Raw genomic sequence first — 20,882 nt, forward strand, 5'->3', positions numbered from 1 at the left:
CTTGGAGTGTGCGGTTGTCTCGCGATATGTCTAACGCGAACTCCGCTACCCCCAAAACCAAAACAAAGAGTCCACTGCCAAGTATAACTAGTCCATGCACACTGGGGGGTTTCTTCGAAAACCTGTCTTCCACGAATCTATTGCACAACGGACTGTTTCAGCAACCGGACCAAACGTCAACCCGGAATGTAACATTAACGCAAGGAGGTAATGGAAAGTTGTTTTAAACTCTCCTTTATAGAGCCAGCTAGCTAACATTAGCCGCCTAACGGCTAGCGGTAAACACTAAATTACCAGGCTAACCAAAAAGTCTGAAATCCTCTTAGCCGCTCTAAAGTCTCTTCAAAGCACGATGTCGAGTGGCTTCTTGCTTTTTAAATCGCCAGGAAGTTCATACACAATTACATTTCAAAAGCAAGAACGGCATAGTTTAATTTTACACGGTATCAGTATTGAGAACTGATGTCCGAGGTAGAATAAATGTGTGTCAGTATATTTGCTTTAGTGCTATCTGTTCAACTCGCTACTACTACTGGGATATGCAGGGTTAACGAGTAACGGTAGTGGCAGTTCATAGTGCTGGACTGTAACTTACTTCCAAATTGGCCAGTTTGTCTAACATGAGGAATCATGTTGTTAGAAAAGATCCTTAGCGTTAAATTTGTGAGTATCTGTTTCATGTTTTTAGTTGATGTAGCCCAGCTAACGTTAACGAATGTTTTATTAAGCTAACATAACAAGCTCTCTGCTGAGATGGAAACACAGTTGGTCACACTTAAACATATCTACAGTATATTCACTGAACGTGTAGGAACACAAATGCAGCCTACTCACTGCATTCAAATTAATAAAACACTATGTACAGTTAAATTGTACTCCTCCTCATATTTAGACGTTGGTTTTTCTTTGTGTCAACAATGTTCACCCTGTGACTGTTTGTATGTTGTTTGAAGCATGATCGCTGTGTAACTGAATACACCACAGCCCTTGTTGTCCAGTGGATAGATCGAGGTTGGTGTTGCAGTGCAGACAGATGTCCCGATGGTTAATCCCACACTGTGCATTATGGGAATTCCTGTTGACTATTCCTCTAAAAGATAAAACTATGGTAAAGCCGGAGGTGACCTATTGATTCTCCATCTGGATCATGACATGTAAAACGACTAAAGACTTGACCTTTGTAGAAATGACTGAGTATGCTGTTGATGGTGACAGAGGTGGTAAAACCACTTTAAATTTACAAGTGAATTAAATTTAGAGCATCTGCCTTAATGTTTTACTGTACAGACTATATTTTATATATTATTATTTCTATATTTTATTAGTGAATGATAGAATTATTATTTTTTAAGCTATGTGCTTCTTATGTCCTGCTAGTTTGTAAGAGTTAATGTAGAATGACTTATCTTCCAATGTAAAGTGGTAGGCCACCCTGTTGTGTCACAAGGGTGAAATAATCTATACATTTACTTTTGTAGGACACAGTTTACGAATAGGGTTGCAGTGATTTACAGATTTGCAGTGATGGTTTCAAGGTATACCGTGATATAAAAGTTGACAGTTATCATACTGTGCATATTTGCTTGACTATGATATTTTTATAAAATGCACCTGGACGGAGAATCTCCCACTTCCATAACCAACATGGTTTTGAGTCTCAATTATAGTAATAAAATGTTTGTTCAACCAAAAATAACCCTTCAATTTTCATTCCTTTAAGGGTCATTCTGACTGATTAGAATACAAATTCTGTGATATCATGAAATTGTGAAACCACAATATTTTCTGAGATGGTTATTGTACCGTGAAAATCTCATACTGTTGCAACCCTAGTTACAAATCAACCAGGGCCCTTGAAAGCAATGAGTAAGTTGTAGTTGCTTTGTAGTTGTAGTTGTAGGTTTTTTGTTAATAAACACCACAAAATGCATCTCAGGACTTTAGCATGAATTTCTATCAAGAGTCACAGATGACTCTGACAGAACAGATGTACAGTAATTGGGTAATGATGACAGTAGGCAGCCACAGCTTGACCACTGGGCTTTAAATCATCAAAATATATCTAGGATTGTCAGGTGTTGAGGTTTGTTCTTATTTATATTTCCTCACTTTAGTTTGTGTGATTTGTTTCAGTAACTGACTGAAGATAAGATTCATATTTATTATTCATAAATGATTTTCACACAGGGCCTGATGTGCAGTGCTTTGTTCTTTTTTAGATTCTATTTAAGTTAAGTCATGATGGTTATATTACGTGTTTACAAGGCTTGAAGTCACAAGGTATAGTATAGTTCAGTAAGTTCAGTAGCTAAATAAAGGTATGTTAGTCATATCAGTTCATGCATCAGTTAATCTCATTTCATCATAACATGTAGGCTTGGCCCACATGAAAGAGCAGTTGCAGTAATGTGTTGGTCATACTATAGAATGATTTATTGCTTGTGGATAGTGGATAATACAGAAGATAAGGTTATCATTTTTTAATTGCAGATATATTATTTTACTATAATATTCAGTCATACCAAGTGCTGATGCATCCAGTCAGGATACTCTCAATGGTGCACCTGTAGAAGCTGCAGAGTATCCTGGAGTCCATATGCGGCCTCCTCAGCCTGCAGAGAAAGAAGAGCCTTTGTCTTGTTGTCTTTGTGATGGTGAGTCCAGGGGCCTGTATCACGAAGTGAGATCAACCTTTCCTGGGTTACCCAGACCTATCCTGGGTTGACTAACCCTAACAATGGCAATCAGGATAATCGGTATCACCACGCTGGATATCAACTCGGTAACTCAACCCAGAGTTGCTTTATCAAGAGCCATGAACGCGCACACAGCGGACCAATCACAATCATGAGAGAAGTGCAGCGTCACTGAGCGCCACTGAGCATCCTCACAGAGCGCCGTATGTGAGGGAAAAAAAGTATTTCTCGTGAGGATCAGAGATTAATTCTACTAAAATATGAGGAGGGGAAAAAGCAACATTACAGAAAAGGCCAACACCGTGGCAGCTGCAGGAGGAGGAAACATGCGTGGCAAAACATAATGGGATGAATAATGTTTAGTTTTAGCTTAGATTAGTTTATTTGCACATAATGTTAAAAATAAAATTTACAAGATTAAAAAAAAGAAAAGTGCCGGAGAGGTTAGAAGCCACTAAAAGCTCATCAAAGAAATTCCCCTGTCAAAACATCAATGAAATCACATAACAGAGAAGAAAATCAAACGGGTAAGGAAAGAAGAAATAGAGGAGGAGAGAGGGAAAAATCAAGACAAAACAAGGTAGCAAATAAAATGATGTGTAGGTTAAATTATTCATCACTGGTTCAAGTAGCTACAGTACCTGTACCTGTATATCTGACACTGATCACACCCTTGAATCCCATGAAATCAATGCTGCGCAGATGAATTGCGTGTATTACAATCATTGTCTAACATCATTGCGTCTGATAAATTGGTCTTCTTTGTCATAACGTTATATATGCTACAATAAAGCTTAAAGCTGACGCCACAATTAAATCATATCAACACCAAATTGATAGTCTGAATACAATCATCCTGATATTGAGCTGTGTTAGAAATTAACAGCTGTGCAAAAATATACCTAGTCTCCCTCTTTAAAAAACAAAAAGGAAAATCCCTCAAACACATGAAGTGTAGACACGATAGGCTACTTTCCACATTTCCAGCAGCAAAGCTGTCAATTAGGCCCATTATCTTTAACAGGGATCATTTCCTCCAACAAAACAAAATGTTGCCACTAATTAATGGTGCTATTAAGTGTCCGCAAATGATCAGCTTCTTTCTTATGAAGGGGTGGGATGAAATTTCGACTTCTTTCCACTCCTTTGTGAACAATCTTTTCATTGTCTGTTGTTGTTGCTTTCTTTTCTTTTTTAATGTTCAAAATAAACTTTCAAATCAAAATCAATCAAATTAATTAAACTTCCCGTCATGACTGGGCTGCATTTCTGTCAGCAGAGTCATTTTTTTCCAAACAGCTGATTGGCCAGTGGGTGGTGCTTTTTATAGGATCAGATTCAACCCTGAACTTACCCTGCTCCGGAGCAGGATAGCCGTTCAGAGTAAGTTACCATGGTGATCTACCCCGATAAGAACTGAACCGGCTTTGTGAGACTGAAAACCCAGGGTTAACCCTGAAGTTACCTCGCTAAGACATTAATCCTGCTTCGTGATACAGGCCCCAGGTGAAGTTCTCACTGATGTGACCCTGAGGAACCTAAAGCTGTTGATTGTTTTCACATTGACCTACTGATGGTGTCCTCCTCCCTGTTGCTTCCTGTAGTTCACAATCAGCTACTTATGCTGCACTTCAACTGCATGGAATGGCAAATCTCTACTCAACTCGACTCACTCTTTTTTGGTTTTTCATTAGCAAATGTTGTTGATAGTACTTGTTTTTTTTTATACCGCCCCAGTTGAAGTTATAAGTGAGCTGAGCTGGTACTAGGAGGTGAAGTTCAAACACTGCAGACCAGTGATTGAGCCGAGAGAACCATCACAAATATCTTCACTTGTGCAACACAGGACAGCCTGCTCAAATCCACTAAGCATAAGTCAATAGTGACTGCAGTTTTTTTATTCACTGACCAAAATTTGAAAAAAATGGCATCTCACTAAAATACACAGTATGCTATGTACACTGCACTGCACAAATGAGGAATTGTAGAAGTTCTTGTTTGCCTGCTGATGAAAGGATTCAGCAAGGGTCACATTGAAGATAATGCAGTTTCATGTGGCGTTGCTTTCTTACTGAGGGTAAATGATAGATGGACTGCATTTATATAACGCCTTTCTACCTTTACGGACAAAGTGCTTTACAATTTGCCTTTCATTCATCTAGTCACACACACATTAATGGCAGTGACGCAGAGTCGCCATGACAGACACTGGCCCACCCATTGGGAGCAACTTGGAGTTAAGTGTCTTGCTCAAGGACACTTTGACAATCGAACAGGAGGAGCCACAAAAATGTGCATGGGGCAATATCTGCAGTGGAAAACAAAATAAAGCTCTGTACCCAAAGTGAGGCGACTTGAGTCGAGCTGTACCGTGCAGTGGAAATCTGACATTGGTTTTGTAGATGTTGAGCTAGAGGTTGTTGTCTTGGCACCAAGGTGTCAGGGCTCTAACCTCTACTCTGTAGGCTGTCTCATCAACATTGGGGATCAGGCTAGGCGATGGCCATGTAATCGGCAAACTTGATGATGTTGGAGTTTTGGGCGGCCATGCAGTTGTGCATGAACAGAGAGTGCAGGAGAAGGCTGAGCACACAGTTCTGAAGGCCACTGGTGTTAAGAGTCAGGGTGGAGGATGTGATGGTGCCTATCTGCACAGCCTCTGCTCCACCTGTCAGGAAGCTCGCAATACAGTCACAGAGTTCAATTTTGTTGAACTTCGACCCCGTTTGACGCTGACCTTTCCATGTAGAGCCAGTCGAAAAGTACCCCGACGTCAGCGTTAACGCCAGCTTCCATAGGAAAACAATGGCACAGCAGGCATCAAGAGATTTTTAACGCTGGTCATGTGCAAGCGCCTTAAGAAGAGCATTCTTGTGTGTGTTTCTCTTGTCCAAGTGGGAGAGGGCAGTGGTTAGGACTAGGGTGATGGCGTCGTCAGGTGATCTGTTTGGCGTGTTAACAAATTGTAGTGGGTCCAGTAGGTCGGGGAGGGTGGAGGTGATGAAGATTGTTCAACTACTCAAAGCACTTCATGATGGTATAGGTGAGTGCTACTGGGCAACAGTAATTAATTGAAAATGTCTGTGAAGACATCTGCCAGTTGATCTGTACACATCATCAATGCTCTTGAAGTATCTGCATACATTTGTCTTGGATATTATTAGTGGGAAGGGGTCCTGGACCTCATCTTGGTTCATCTGGGAGAGATGCAGACATTACCTTAGCAATGCTACGTAAGGTAGTATTTTTTTTAATTTTAAGATTGTTTTTGGGCTTTTTGCCTTTAATGAACAGGACAGAGTGAAATGGAGTGAGAGAGAGAGAGAGAGAGAGAGAGAGAGCGAGCGAGCGAGAGCGGGGGTTGACATGCAGCAAAGGGTTACAAGACAGAGTCGAACCTGCAACCGCTGCAGCGAGGCATCGCCTCTATACATGGGGCACCGGCACTATCCGCTACGTTACCGACGCCCCACGTAAGGTAGTATTATCACCATAAAGTTATGTTATCGGTTATATCATGGTCTGGGTGAATACACGATTCTGATTGGCTGCAGTGTGTCCATTAAAAACTGATAATGGACACCTACCACATAGTCCCGGTGAAACTATTTATACACCATTCTAAATTAATACGCCGACTACATTATAGTATCAGTATCTGTAATCTGTTTACAATTAATTTACAATACTGGGAGTAGTCTGTCAGTGCCTCACCCTCTGAACACCACAAGGGGGACACTGCAGCACACGCTGCAGATACTACACCCCCCCCTTGGACTTAAGGAATCATTTCACATCCTGTCCGCTATTAACTCACTATTTCAGGCTGCGGCTGACAGTAATGTTACGTATGGCGTATCATTTGTTCGTGAAAATCTTGATAATTAATTAATAAATAATTAATTAATAATGACATGGCTGAATAGCTACCTAGTCTTGTTGTTAAACATACTGCCAATTTATATTCTCAGTTTGTCAAGTGTATGCAATGTTATTAAAGCTGCAGTAGGTAGAAAGCCTGAAAAGGGTTGATTTTTGAGTCTTATCTGAGTTAGGTTTCGTTCGTCTCCGCCCTGAGCCCCTCCTACCAGACGAGCACGCGAGTATTTTATCCTACTTGGTTCTATTTCTCCCTCTCTGGGAGCCTTGGCTCTCCCTCACCACGCAGCAGCCCTCCCCCAGTCCTCCATCGCGGCCCTGCACATACTCCCAAGCCTCGCTCTCCCTCACCGCGCAGCAGCCCACCCCATCCCTCCCTCGCGGCCCCGCACATATACCCCCGAGGCTCGGCTCTCCCTCTCCGCGCAGCAGCCCTTTTTTTGGGTTTAGCCGTGTAGGCAGTTGTAGCCAATGCTGGAATATCTATTTCACCTGGTGCACTGTTCGCCATTGCCGCTTGCTGTCCCCTTCTGCCGGCGGCACGGGAACGCGCATATGCAGTAGAACAGCCAACCAGCTGACCTTTGATTGGTTGATGCACATCGACATGATACTGATTCTTTAGAGGCTGAACACAGAGCCACGGTGAGGTGCAGAAACCTATTGTTTGTCTCAGACCACTTGATTTACATTATGCTTAGAGGATATTATAAAATTTTTACTCAGTTATACCAAAACAATGTTGCCTACTGGAGCTTTAACTTTGAATCTTGCTAGCATAACATTAGCTTTCTGGCTAATAGCTGGGCCAAAGGGTTCCATGAGCTGGGCGGACTAGAATATCTCCCGTCGCCAGGTCGTATCTAAAGCCCCTTTTACACTGCCAGATTTTCCGGGAATGTTGAGCTGATTTGCCGGCCAGCTGTGAGCGTTTATAAACACAGAGGCGGAAAGGCGAGTTGATCCAGGGCGCCCAATTTTTTGCCTTTCACAATGGGAGGGGCTGTTGATGACTTGTGGGACGAGCTGTTGATGACACCGCACATGTGACCCACTGGTGGTGCATAAACAGGAAACAGCTGATAGCAGGAATTAGCAGCTAGTAGCAAGAGGGAAACGCAAACCTGACAGACACTGTAGGGATGAGCAACTGGGGAGACAAGGAATTGAGCACCCTCCTTGCCCTCGCAAACAAAGAGGCCATTAACCGTCAGATGACGGGGAGGGTGAGGAACGGGCCCGATTTACGAGAGAATCACCTCCTGACTAGCCGCGGCATTCCTCCCACGTCACTGTTTACGTCACAAGCTGAGCCACACGTTTTGTTACTTGTTCACGCTCCCCATTGCCCCGAAAAGGGCGCATTCTGTATAAACAAAAGTAGGTAGGCGGCAATTTTCCGTGCTCCCCAATTTTGTTTTTATACTGCCAATGCTGAAAAAAGACTGATTGGGCTTTCCTGCAAATTTGCACAATTCCTATCTAAAAAAGGCTCAAGGTTCATCCTATTTACTGGAGTAGTGAATAACATTTCCATTGCATAAGAACCTTATTGGGTGGTAATGATTTTTCCAGCTATTAGGTAAACCCTCAGGTGTTACCAAGGGAACCGAGTTATGGCTCGTGAAAAACCTGGGATTTTGACTGCAAAAAGCATAAAAATATGAATTAATATTCTTACTTTTTTCTTTGGTGAGTGATCATGCTATAAGTGGGATAATGCACTTTGAGGTATTCATTATCACTTTTAGACGGCCTTTGCCAGTGATAATGGACATCTCGTCAGGCATTATCCCATACTTATAATGTGACATGTTGATGGCATAAGGTGTTTTGTACTTGCACTTGTTATCATAATGCTGAAGGAGCAGAGAAAATTAGGGTAGCATTTGAGAAATCAGTGATATTCCTTTAGGCCTGTTTTTTTAATGTATGTCTGAGATTAGTTTGTATACTCAACATTTTTTATCTCCTATATTGAGCTTAGGCAGACTTGTGGAACATTGTTTTTTTTCTCTACCTGTATAATATTCTAAAAATTGGTATTGTTGTATTATCTCTCCCTTTTATTTATTTTCCCCCAGTCTTATTTTTCGACAAGTAAACTGTCCTAGACAGTCTTGCAGACAGAGCCATTCAATAAGTGCCTGTTTGATGCTGCCTTTAATAGATGTTGGAAATATTGCAACTTTGTGGTCAGCATGCATGTCCCTTGTGCATAAAAATATGCAAGTCTGACTAATAGCCTACATGGGTTTTCTTGGCATCCTTTCCCTAAACGTTATTTTGTCCACTGCTCTCTTCCCATAATATTTTTCCGCAAGCCTATAAGACGTTTAATTAGGGTTCTTTTGAGAAATGGCGCTAAAGGCATCCTGCCGGATGATATAAGCAGGATCTGCTTTGTTGTTATTAACGACTAGCGTCCATGAGATGTACCGCTAGCAAACGGAGCACTCAGGAGTGGGAGTTTACAAAGCAGCACGTGAAGGCAGCATCGCTCTGATTCAGTCAAGCACGCGGCCATTCACAGTTTAAGGTCCCTCCGGTGACTCTGAATGACTAGCCGGTGTGCGTCTCCCCCTCGCCGTTTAGACATATTTAAAGCTTTGGATCGAAGCGGTGGATTTTACCGGCGAGTTAAAGTCCAGGTTGAGTGTGTGGAACGATGCTGATGAAGTTGGAAAGTAATGAGCGAGGATGCTGAAGCTGCCGGAAAGCCCGCTTTGTTCGGAGGAGCGCAAGGCTTTTGTGCCGCTGTCATCCCGCAGCTCATCCCCTGCTGCTTTGTCTTCACTTGGCCCTCTGATACCGACCGGTGGGTGCATGTCCGCTTTCAAAACATCGGGATTTTAGCTCTGTCATTGTGCTACAGCTAGTACCCGGCTCTTGGTCTAATTTACTGTAATTATAATAATCACCTAGAAAGAAAATCACTGACTGTATTATTCTTGACGGGACTCGTCTGACTCTGGTACTCAGTGGAGAGTAAAAAGTCATCTCACGATATTTAATGGCAGTCTTTTAGATTATGTTTAATATGAGAAATTCAGAATATGAAGGTCCTATACATTAATTTATATATGTATACGGATCTTTATTAATGTTATAATGGGGTAGGTAAGGGGGTATTTCCCTGTTAATATCCAATACTCAGCATCCTTTAATGGATTTCAACCCAGACTGCTGCAGAGAGCAGTTTCTCTGCCCTTGCCCGTCAGTGTGTCGGTGTCAGCAGCCCCTAAATAATAGATGGGACCCTCACCCCTTGGGGCTCTCACCTCATGCTTTTAATAGACTGCTAGAATGCCTTGCATCTTCATCTCAGTTATTGTGTCTTTGATGGGTTTGGTGAACTTGACTTGTGTTTAACACCGTAAACCTGCACCCAGAGCCTTTGTAAGCACCATAGGCCATTGCCCCTTTCAGCAAAAGAAAAGGGAAATTGTGATATCGGGGGTGGGGGGTGGGGGTGCCCAGTAACAGGAAATTGGACAAGTGAAATATTAGCCCCCTCTAGTTCTGTCTGGCTGTGTGAAATCTTGGCTGCTGTATCTTGGCCGCATTGCCATGTGAAAGATGAGAGGAGCTGCCTGCCCTGAGTGAAATATTGCCTCCTCAGTTCCTTTGTTCCCTCTAGCCTGCTGGCCTGGCCCGCTGGCTGCGTGCCTATTTGGCTGGAGGACCCACTTTTGTTTTTATTATTCCATTTATGACAAGCATTCAAATCCCATTGGAGATAAAACATGCATTTGCTCTGTCAGACACCAGTGTAAATACACAGACAGCATATTACTATCAGTCATATCTTGGCTAGATCACTTAGGCTAATCATGGCAGTTTGAAATAAGAGACCTAGTTGTTTATAACAATATTCTCCTCAATATAATCAATAAAATGCCTGACTATTGTTGACTATGTCTTTCTGTGAAAAGCCTAACATATTGTTTTTTCTCAGCATTTTCAAAGACAGGTAGTGTCTGTTTATATAGGCTGAGAGAAGTTGTCCGCTGTGTGTGTCAGATAGCTCACCTGAACACATTGAACCACAAAGAGAGATGTGTGTTGGTGTGTGTGTGTGTGTGTGTGTGTGTGTGTGTGTGTGTGTGTGTCTTTCTTTCTGTCTGTCTGTGTGTGTGTGTGTGTGTGTGTCTGTGTGTGTGTGTGTGCATGTACATTTCTTCCTTTCCTCAGCTGCTATGGTGACCCTTGTCTTCAAGGACATTGCTAGAGTCTGCAGCTATGCTGAAAAGCCAACATGTTATAAACAGAAAAATAACAGGGTCTTGGTTTACTCTTTGATTAAATATTACCCTTTTGAGTAGAGTTCAAATTTCAAAGTTAACTAACACTATATATGTTTTGGCTGCCCAATATACAAAAAAAAAAAAATAATCGTCAGTCACGGTTTTAGTGGGTCATTTTTGCATTTCATTTTCACCAAAAAAACCCCACAACTAATAATGGTAATGAATTATCTTTTACTGGGGTCTGTACCAAACAACCGTGCTCCCTTATGTCTAAAATATGATTCATAGGCCTGGGCATCTCTGTAGCACCATATCAGTTGTAACTGTATGTTGTGACACATTTAAAAAGACGAAGAAAAAAAAACAGATTTGGATATTGCCATTTGCCATATTAGGATTGTTTTTTATAAATATTTAAATTGATTGTGCAGTCTTGATATGCAATTTTAATTTGACATTAAATCAATGTGTTGTGTAAAAGATTTAGTCTTAGCCATTATGGAGCACCATCAAACAAAAATGAATCTGTGACGTGTAGCTTAGGCGTTTGTGGGAATTTAGGGTGACATGCAGTCATCACACGGTGTTGTTGATCTGTTTATGTCACTTTGCTGGTGTTGCTATTTCTTGGGTCTGCTCTGTCTGAGTCTACCCATCCAATTAGCCACTCAATCAGTCAGCTGGCCATCTACCCGGCTGTCCAGCATGTTAAGATGTCAGCCAGTATCCAGGAAGGCTTCTCTCATTACCACCCCTTCACTGGGCATGGTGCATGGAAACAAAAGACTAAAGTTTATCAATTCTTGTTCAATAATGAATCACTCACCCTTGGGTTTAAGAACTGGTATACACTTGATTTATTCTGTGTAAAAGTATATAAAACCTCCATGCCAAAGCTGCCTCAGCGCGCTGGGTCAGGGCTTTATGTGGTGGTGGTTTATTTATGCGTACCTGGTCATGTGCTCTGCGGAGTAGAAAGCAGTACTCTGGCTCTTTTTACATCACTAAGTCCATTTTTATAAAACAATAAAAAAGAAGCCTCTCTCTTTCTGTTCTCCACCCCTCCTTGCTCCCATTTTCCATCTCTCCTAGCCTTCAGTAGATGGTCATCATCATATTTCATAGCAGCTTCTCTCAAGAGAGCTAGGCTCTCTTCATTACTGAGACCTGGATGTGTTTCTGGCTTATAAGCTCAACACTATTGATCAGATAGCCAGTTAGACTGGTGCAATGGAAGTGAAATGGATACATTTATCAACAAAACTACAGCGATGTAATTTATCATAATACAACTAAATAATATTACTGTAATAAAAATAATGTAATTATAAAGGATTTGGTACCATTAAGCCCCTTTCATATATCAATACCAAAACCTTAAGTATCTGGTGATGCAGCATGGTCCAATTTTTTATTCCTAAACAAGCAATTTGTGTAAGGCAGTTCTGTGTTATTGTTGTTCATCATGTGATTCGTTTGGTTACTTGTTTTCGTAGCATGTCACCAAGTGTCAATCTCCAGGACTGAAAAATGAAGCTAATGCCAAGTGCCAAAAACTGCAGTTCCTTTAATGGCCACTTGAGGCTGACTCCAAGAGCGATCAATCCCCATAGACCTCCATGTTGAAATACCCACCTTTACAGCAAAAATAAACCCGTTAACAGCCTGGTACAAAAAATGGTTTTGTTTGTATCGTAAAATTTGCCCATTTATGTCAACTGTGAGGGGGGTCGATTTTTATATAACCTACCTGCTTCAATGTTGTTAAGGCTTAACATTACACATAATTAAGGGCGGGAATAATTTGAGTGATTGCTGGGTGCCTACTGTATAACAGTTGCTGTCATGGCAACAATGTTGGTAAGGTAATGTAACCCTGGCATAACCCCAGAATCACAGAGTATAGCCATAACTGTAGCTATTGCTAATTCGGTGTGTTTTCAGTTCATGAAAGTTAATTGTAATTTTTTAGTTGCCTAAAAATGTCTTGTTCAGTGTTTTGTTGCATTAAAAAACCTCTAAAGAGTTAAATATTCTAATTCTCCAGTAAGTACAGTTTGTTTTGATGGTATTAATCTTGGTTTTTTTTGCTAGCCAAAATTAGCATTAGTATTATCACAGTTAACCACTGCTGAAAATGCACTATGATAAATAATGGCTCATTCCATTTCCACTGGGAAATCCAAATTTCTGGGTTCCCAGCCAGAACACCCTCTGAAGTCGGATTTCCTACTTGGAAAGTAGGAAGAACCTTACCTACCTCAACTTCAAAATCCGAGATGGCTACCCTGTGTATCAACAGTGGTGAAAGTTGTAGTAATATACTGTTTATCAGCACTTCTGTCTTTGTTGTGTCTAGAGTTGCAGCGGTTTACTGGTGTACTGTGGGATGAAAATTGATGGTCATCATACAGAGTACATTTACTTATCTATGGGACTGAAAAAAAATTGGATGGAGAATCTCACTTGTGCATTTGCATCTCTTTTCTTCCTTGACTGCCTGTCGGACTTTTACGTTCTTTCATTAAAAAAGATGGTTTCATATTTCAAATTTCAGTAATATAAAGCATTTGTTGAAACAAAAAAACCATCTGTTTTTATTCCTTAAAGGGTCATTGTAACCGATAAAGATAACAGTAATTGTATAATACCATATTTTATGAAATGGTGATATTTCCCTTGAAGATTATTTGAAAATGAAAATCTCATATTGTTGTTGTCTTACACACAATCATGTCCAACCTCTATTGATGGACATGTTGCTACAGTGTTTGTATGTGCAAAATATAATGTAATGCATTGTTATCAACTGATACTTTTAAAACGTGTAAACTGACAACTAGTATTTATAACAACTTCTTAGTTTTCCAACTTCTTGTACTAGAGCGCTGTCAACTCCAGTTTGACGTCATTCCCAGTTCCAACTTGTGAGTTAATTGAGTGCAGCATAAACTAGCAGCTAGCAATTGGGTTATCTCCACCCTCTCGTCCAAATATGATCACCTCTGGCTCCAAAAAACCAAGATGGCTATGTCCAAAATGCCAGACTCAAGGCCTCAAAACAGGAGTATGCAAAACAATGGGTGACATGACGGTGGCTATGTCCATTATTTTACACAGTCCGTTGATGTGACCATCTGCATTTACTTAATGTTACACGTCAATTACGCCAATAACCAGTCCAGTATTAAAGTTAAATCAATTCTTATACAGTATAACTGGTTCAAATATTACCACACACACAAGCATGTCTAATGCCGTCACTTTCATGTTCAGATCTTAATTTATTTTTCAGATATTTACTATTTGATTTGCGTATTTCAACTTGTCCATTTGTAATGGCATTATATGGCTATCAAATGCTGTAGCATCACCTGCTGTGCCTTTGAGCCTGTGCATTATTAAATTACATGACAGAATGGAAAAAGATTTTGTTTTGTTTATCAAAATTAAAACCTAAAAGCAAAATTGTCAGCAGAGTCAAACCATTCACATCACTTTTTGTATTGTCCTCAAATGAGTACATGTATGTGCATCGCTCCTGTGCATTAATGCACACATGCGAGTGTGTTTAAGTCCTTTTTTAAATGGAGAGCAGATACTGTAACAGCTCTCTCAGGACTGCTTGTCTGTCTCTGGAAAAATACTACATTACAGCAAACCACTCCAGGACGCATCACTTGCTCCAAGGCAAGGTGGGGTGGTTTTTACCTATCAGTCAAAAAAATGTCTGAAAAACCAACCTGTGGAGCGAGTAAACAGTCAACGCCCATTTCTGTTTGTTGTCCTGTATCTAAGTGAGTTCCGCTTACTCAAAATTGTTTCACATGGATTCACAGTCTAATGGATGCTGGGGTGGTGTGTGTATGTAGCTGCAGGGTGAGGTTGGAGTTTGGTGTTAGCCCTGTTCTTGCAGCACTCTGCTCCTGTAAGGGTTCACATGAGTTGACTGCAGACTTTTTACAGGCTCTCTTGTCGTTCCACAGCTCAGCGCTCTAAAAACAAACCATTTACCCTGAGCGAGCTCTGCACAACTGTGTGTGTGAGTGTATGAGGGTGCTTAGAGAGGATCTAGTCAGTGCACCAAGTAATCTCATTGTTGCATGAAATCATGCATCAGTGCTTTGGTTTCTGCATGATTAGCCGTGTCATCCCACTTAGACTTGAAGTTGTGACCATATCAAACTTTTATGGCAGTTTGGAATTCTGTTAGGAAATTTTTGAAATGACTGTGTCCTTCATGGGCACAATAGCTTGAATATCAACAGCACTAACTTAATTTTAAACACAGCTGCAGGAAGAACAAGTTGACTAAGCCCTTTCACAGTCAACAAAATCGAAGCTGCAAAAAGAAGCAAGCGGGTTTCAGGCAACCAAACATTTCAGCTGTTTTAATTCTGTTTATAGAAGGAGTGAAACCAATCACACACTTGTTTCATCATTACAATGTATGAAGCATTTTTATAATTGCACACTTAAAGTCTCGCCCTTTGCTCCCTGTTAATCTGATGTGAACGAAATGTGGTGGCTATGTCAAAGACTTAATGCCAGATGTCTCCACTGAGTTCAGTCAGGATTGCTAAAAACAACTTGATGTTTGGCCCATTTCCTTCTAAGCTCCACCCTTTGTTAAGACTTTTTGATTGATGGCAGCCATGTTTTTTGACTGATCTTGCTCATTTTTAGTAGGGTTGTGTATCTTAGTCCCACAAGACTGTATGCCAAATTTGGTGTTAGTAGAGTCAAAGTCCCCCAAAAGGTCTATTTCTTACTGTTTTTCACATTATGCACATTGGCAAATCAACAAAAACGTTTTGCAATCTGATTTTAAGTTCAGAAGCTGTTTAGTTTAAATGAAAGACGTGCTCAAAACTTTGATATTCTCTGTGTGTTCTCTCATTTCTTCCTCAGTGAGCGGCAGTGTGGTTTGTCAGTATTGGACTGCGACCACCAGCAGCAGCAGCAGGTCAGGACCATGAGTCTGTATGGGGCTGGGGGTGGTGCCAGTGGCGGCGCCGTTGGCGGGGCGAGAGAAAGAGGAGGGGCAGAACATTACCGGGAACAACAGCGGCGTTCCAGTGACCGCTCACGCGACTCCTCCCATGAGAGAGGAGAGAGCCAACTGACGCCCTGCATCAGGAATGTCACGTCTCCCACTCGGCAGCATGGTGAAGAGAAAAGATACAAGACGTTATTATTAGTCTTGATCACACAGTCCCAAAAGTCAAAGTTTACTCGCCCAACCATTAGGTCTCAATCTCCTAATGACATGTATGTATATGTTTGACTGAAAGCTTGTGTTGCTGGTGTTCATGTGTCCTCCTCTCTCCCACAGACCGTGAACGTGGTGACGGAGGCTCCTCCTCCAGATCCTCCAGTCCACGTCCTCCCAGGGTTTCTATTCCCTATTCCCACATTGGAGGGGCCCTGATCGGGGGCCACATACCTCGGTCCCTGGGTCCTCCTGGAGCAGACCACCACTCTAAGACACTGGGTCCTGGATCGTGCGATATGATCTATGTGTATGACCTCAGCAGTAAAGAAGGCCATCGCAGTGGACTGAGACTGGGAGAAAGAGTAACGCTCATTGTGGATAACACAAGATTTGTGGTGGACCCTGCCATCTTCACAGCTCAACCAAACACCATGCTGGGCAGGTAATGACTGAGAGATAGATTTAGGCTCCACACTAATACAATTTTGTTTTAAAACACATAACTCGTGCTAAATTTACGCAGAGTGTCCACACTATCCTGGCATTTTGGAACCCCTAAAACAGAGACATTTGAAAAAGCTGCTGGCCTGGTTTTATTTTCAAAACTTCAGGGCCAGGTTTTAGTCTGGATGAGCTGAAACAGAGACTTATGAAAACAATGATGTGGAAATCCTTTTTCACTTCCTGATATGGTCTGTTCAGTTACAATGTGTCAAGCCAAAACATTGTACCTTTTATGTTTTAAGTTTCTTGCCAAAAATTACATTTTATATTTGAAAACATAATAACAGTGTTACAATTTACCTTCGCCTAATACTCATTTTTACTGAATAGTGCTTAACCGGAGCTTAATGTAACTCATTGCAACCTTCAGCAGTTAATTCCTGCCACCGGCAGCTAACAGCTAACACTAACTAGCTCTTCTTCCGCAGATGTCAGCAGTGCTTTATTGATCACAATGTAGCATTGTCAGGGAAATAGTAGGGTGTGTCCCCTGATGTGTTGATAGTGAGTTTACTATGTACTTTTGTTTTGACAGCATCCTGGGTAAGATCTTGGCTTGTCTCAGGCACGTTTTCTATTGTCCCTGGGACGACGGGACACCATTAGTCTCGAATCCTGGTATTTAGTTTGTGTAAAATTGATGCGGCAAAACAGAAAAACATCGGCCACTGTCACCAGTGAATGTCATCTTATTTGGCTGTTGGCCGATGGTAGTCAGCAAGGTCAATGTCGGCCGACAAATTCGTACATCCCTTTTCTGTAACTAAGAATCCAACTGCAAACTAAACAGTCAACTTTCTGTTTACGTCACCACACGCACGCCCAGTGTATGTTAATGGAGATGTGACAAACGTTGATAGGCATATTATTGTTAAAACAGTGTTAAAACGCTTGTGTGTGGAGATTGGTTTTGTTTTAAAATGAAAACGTTTCAGTGTGGATGCGGCCTTGATGTAATTAAAGAAGTTACTCAATAACTTAAATGTTAAAAGATCATGAAATGTATAAAACAGTTTGCAGCATAACATGGTGAACAGTCTCTAATGAGTCTAAACAGTAAGTCTGCTTTTGCTCTCTTCATCTTTCACTCCCATCTACAGTGCCCAAAAACCAAAAGCTTTAACTGTATTGTTGAAAGAACAGAGCCTCCTCCTCTTTCATTTTATATTCTTCTTGCATGTCCCAAAGCGTTCTAGTGGACCTTTGAAATTTGATCAAAGGTTACACTTTATTTGTGTAGTCAACCTACAGATAGTTAATAGAGTATTTGTAACAGCTCATTAGTTGAGATTTAACAAATCAACTGTTTCATTTTTACTGTAGACATTTAACTATAGAGTAAATGTAACTATTTACTGCATATTATAAAATAATTTAGTTGAACCTGAATTATTTACTCAACCTATGCAGCATAGGTTAAAGGGATACTTTGCCAATTTTCAACCAGCTTTGTATCAAAATGTGGGTAGTGTGTGTAAATGAACGGTGGTAAACTTCCCTCCATCTAACCAATGCCTAGATATCCGTCCTTGCCCCCTGGTGAAACACTGCCAGATGAAACGGATTATCCGGCCCAGTTTTTTGGGCTCTCCTGGGCTGTTGCTTGAACCACAGGCTGTATTTCTGCATTTTCATATTGTCTGCCACTTTTACCGCTACAGCAGACATGAAGAGTACAAAAGCAGAAAAAGAGACAGACCTGCCTCTCTCTCCTCCAAACTCAGACCAAACTGATCAAACGGTAAAATTAGGCAGTGCTGATTGGATATCAATTAAGATTATGTTACTACATGGCCTATTTCTCACCTACAATGTTTTAAGAAACATATTTTAGTGTACTGTTTAGCTGTAACATGAGATCATTTGTTGTCAGCCTGCTGCCATGTGGAACGAACAATTTTGCATTACGTCACCTACCGTCAGGGGCATTTGTTGGTCTGATGCGACACAGTGCATTGTAGTAGTCGTAGGTTCTCTACCTCTTGACCAAAAGTGAATGCCACAATCCTTTTTCTCTGTTTTCTCTGGACACCAATTTCAAAAGTATTTGAGTCTTTCTACTGCATAAACAGTCCAGATTTATTAAAACACCATCTTTCCAATGATGACATTCTTCTTAAGGTCAGCAAAATTATTCTGAGAATATGTAGGTATCATGAATTATACTCTACAGATAATCTGTTTAATATCTACAGACAAAGCAAAACGGTTGAGTCGTTGGATCTCAACTAATAAGCTTTTGAAATGTTACAAATACTCTATAAACTATCTGTAGACGGACTATTCAAATAAAGTGTTACCTGACCTGGTTGCTCACCCTGCAAAATGCAGTGCTGAGTCTGCCAGTTCTCTCAACAGTAGAGTCGAGAGCTCAGGTGAAGTTTTGTCACACTGTGTCTCAACACTCTTAACAATAAAACAATAGATGGTGTTTGTATGTAGTATATATAAAAACATGTTAGTTTTTAACAAATGAAAATTCAGATTGCACCTTTTTATGATGACTAATTACACCCATTTAGAAAAGCTGATTGCAAGGATCTGTTGAAACCAAAACTTCACTGTCTTCGGAATCTTGAATGTACTGTTCCAGCTTTGAAGCTGATAAACAAACAGCAGCGATACAAATGATGATCACGGGTCTACTCAGCCGTCCTTTAAGTTTGTTCTGATACTCAGTTTGTTCTATCACCCGCGATCCCAAGTTAAAAAAAAACAGCTGTCTTTTTTCTCTCATTTGTTGTTTGTTTCAGGATGTTTGGTTCTGGGCGGGACAACAACTTCACACGACCCAATGACAAAGGGGAGTTTGAGGTGGCTGATGGCATCAGCTCCACTGTCTTCAGAGCCATTCTGGTGAGAAGGCTGAGTTTAGTTCTTAATCATTTTGTTATTTTATATGGACAGCATACATTTTTAAAAATATTTATCCCTTTTATTTTCTCCCTCCTCTCTCTTGTTCCCAGTGAGTTTAGAACCCTCCTGAAACAGTCTGCATCTCTTAATGTTTTATTCACTTTACAGTTCTCTTGCACCCCATCTCCATCCATCCTTCCATTGGTACTACATAAAGATACACCTCTCTCTGTTCCTTTTCTGCCAGTCTTGTTAGCCTTCATTGGTCCATTATTGTTGCTCGCACGGACAGGGATGTTCAGCTCAGTCTTTTTGGAAGTTCTGCTGTTTGGATTCTTCAGCTCAGCTATGTAAAGAATAATATACAAGTGCTTTGCCTTGTGTGTTCATCACCAACTGCACTACCTCTGAAGTGTACAGTTTTTAAGGTCTGGACTATAACTCCTGTGGAAATGAACACTTCTGGCACATTATGCATTTTTTCCAGACTAGATCCCAGCTGTTTTTCTTTACTCCTCAGTGCGCAGTGTATCTACCCCCAAATTTCTAAGTTTGAAAAAATATGTTTTTTCAACATCCAACTGGAAATCAGTTGGATATGATGTTGTGTTTTTGTTTAAATATAATAGAAAATGGCAGTAAAGGACTCTCTTTGTGGTATCAAAAAAATGGCATTGAATGTCGCTATTTTTTAGGGTGTTAAACAGAAATTAGGAGTCTCAGTATCGTATCAGTTCCTTTTATTTTAAAGGAAATCAAGTAAGGTAAGGGTCAACTATATATCTGAAAAGATATATTATTACTGCTCGTGGACTACTGAAGTTGATTGAAGTGAGACTCAGCCAAAACTCTTTTAATACCTTTTTTCCTATCAAACACTTATCCATGCTTGAAAGGTGGCTGTTAAAAGTTTGTGGTTTTGTGATTTTATAAAGGACAACAGCTGTGATCAGCATGAAGTTATGAGTTACAGCAGATACTTAGAACAGATCCTGTAATGAGCAGTACCTTTGTTACTGGCAGCTACAGCAGTGCCCGTATTGTTTTCAGCTTCTGAGTCACTGTGTGTGTGTCATCATGGCAAAATGTACCCCTGGTGACACCTGTTGTAGCGGGAACTACCACAGAAACGTTTTGAGTTATTTGCCAGGTGTTTATGTCATCTGTCTGTCTGTCTGTGGGCAGATTTTGTCAAGGCTATAGCATCACAGCTGTGCAAGATGATACAGTTAAACTCTACAGGTGTGTAGTTTAGGTCACAATGAAGGCTGAGTTTTAAGATGAGTGTGATCCAAGCAAGGGCACCAAAATGGGGGTGGGGGTGGGGGGAGTATAGCGCAGTTGGTAGCAGTAAGGTGTGGCTCCCCCGATACAATATTATTATCATATCATTATCTTATCTACCAAAAGTTTGATTTGTATTTTCAATATTACTAATTCATTTGATAAAAGACCAATACTTTGCGACCGTGTATTGATACG

The 20,882-nt window shown here is 40.9% G+C and overlaps 1 protein-coding gene across 2 annotated transcripts in view; it reads left to right on the forward strand.

Moving 5' to 3' along the window:
• The first annotated feature begins 45 nt into the window (after nt 1–45).
• Nucleotides 46–20,882, forward strand: part of LOC125887539 (BTB/POZ domain-containing protein 10-like) — a 33,782-nt gene continuing 12,945 nt past the window's right edge. The window contains exons 1-4 of one of the 2 annotated variants that reach the window (XM_049574457.1): nt 46–207; nt 15,737–15,993; nt 16,161–16,482; nt 19,298–19,400. In XM_049574457.1, coding sequence (XP_049430414.1) covers nt 95–207; nt 15,737–15,993; nt 16,161–16,482; nt 19,298–19,400 — 795 coding nt within the window. In that variant the 5' untranslated portion in view covers nt 46–94. Of the gene's footprint in view, nt 208–9,107; nt 9,394–15,736; nt 15,994–16,160; nt 16,483–19,297; nt 19,401–20,882 lie in introns of those variants that run through there. The other variant, XM_049574456.1, reaches the window with a different exon arrangement.

This window comes from Epinephelus fuscoguttatus, linkage group LG4 (genome assembly GCF_011397635.1).
Source record: "Epinephelus fuscoguttatus linkage group LG4, E.fuscoguttatus.final_Chr_v1".
Taxonomy (NCBI): Eukaryota; Metazoa; Chordata; class Actinopteri; order Perciformes; family Serranidae; genus Epinephelus; species Epinephelus fuscoguttatus.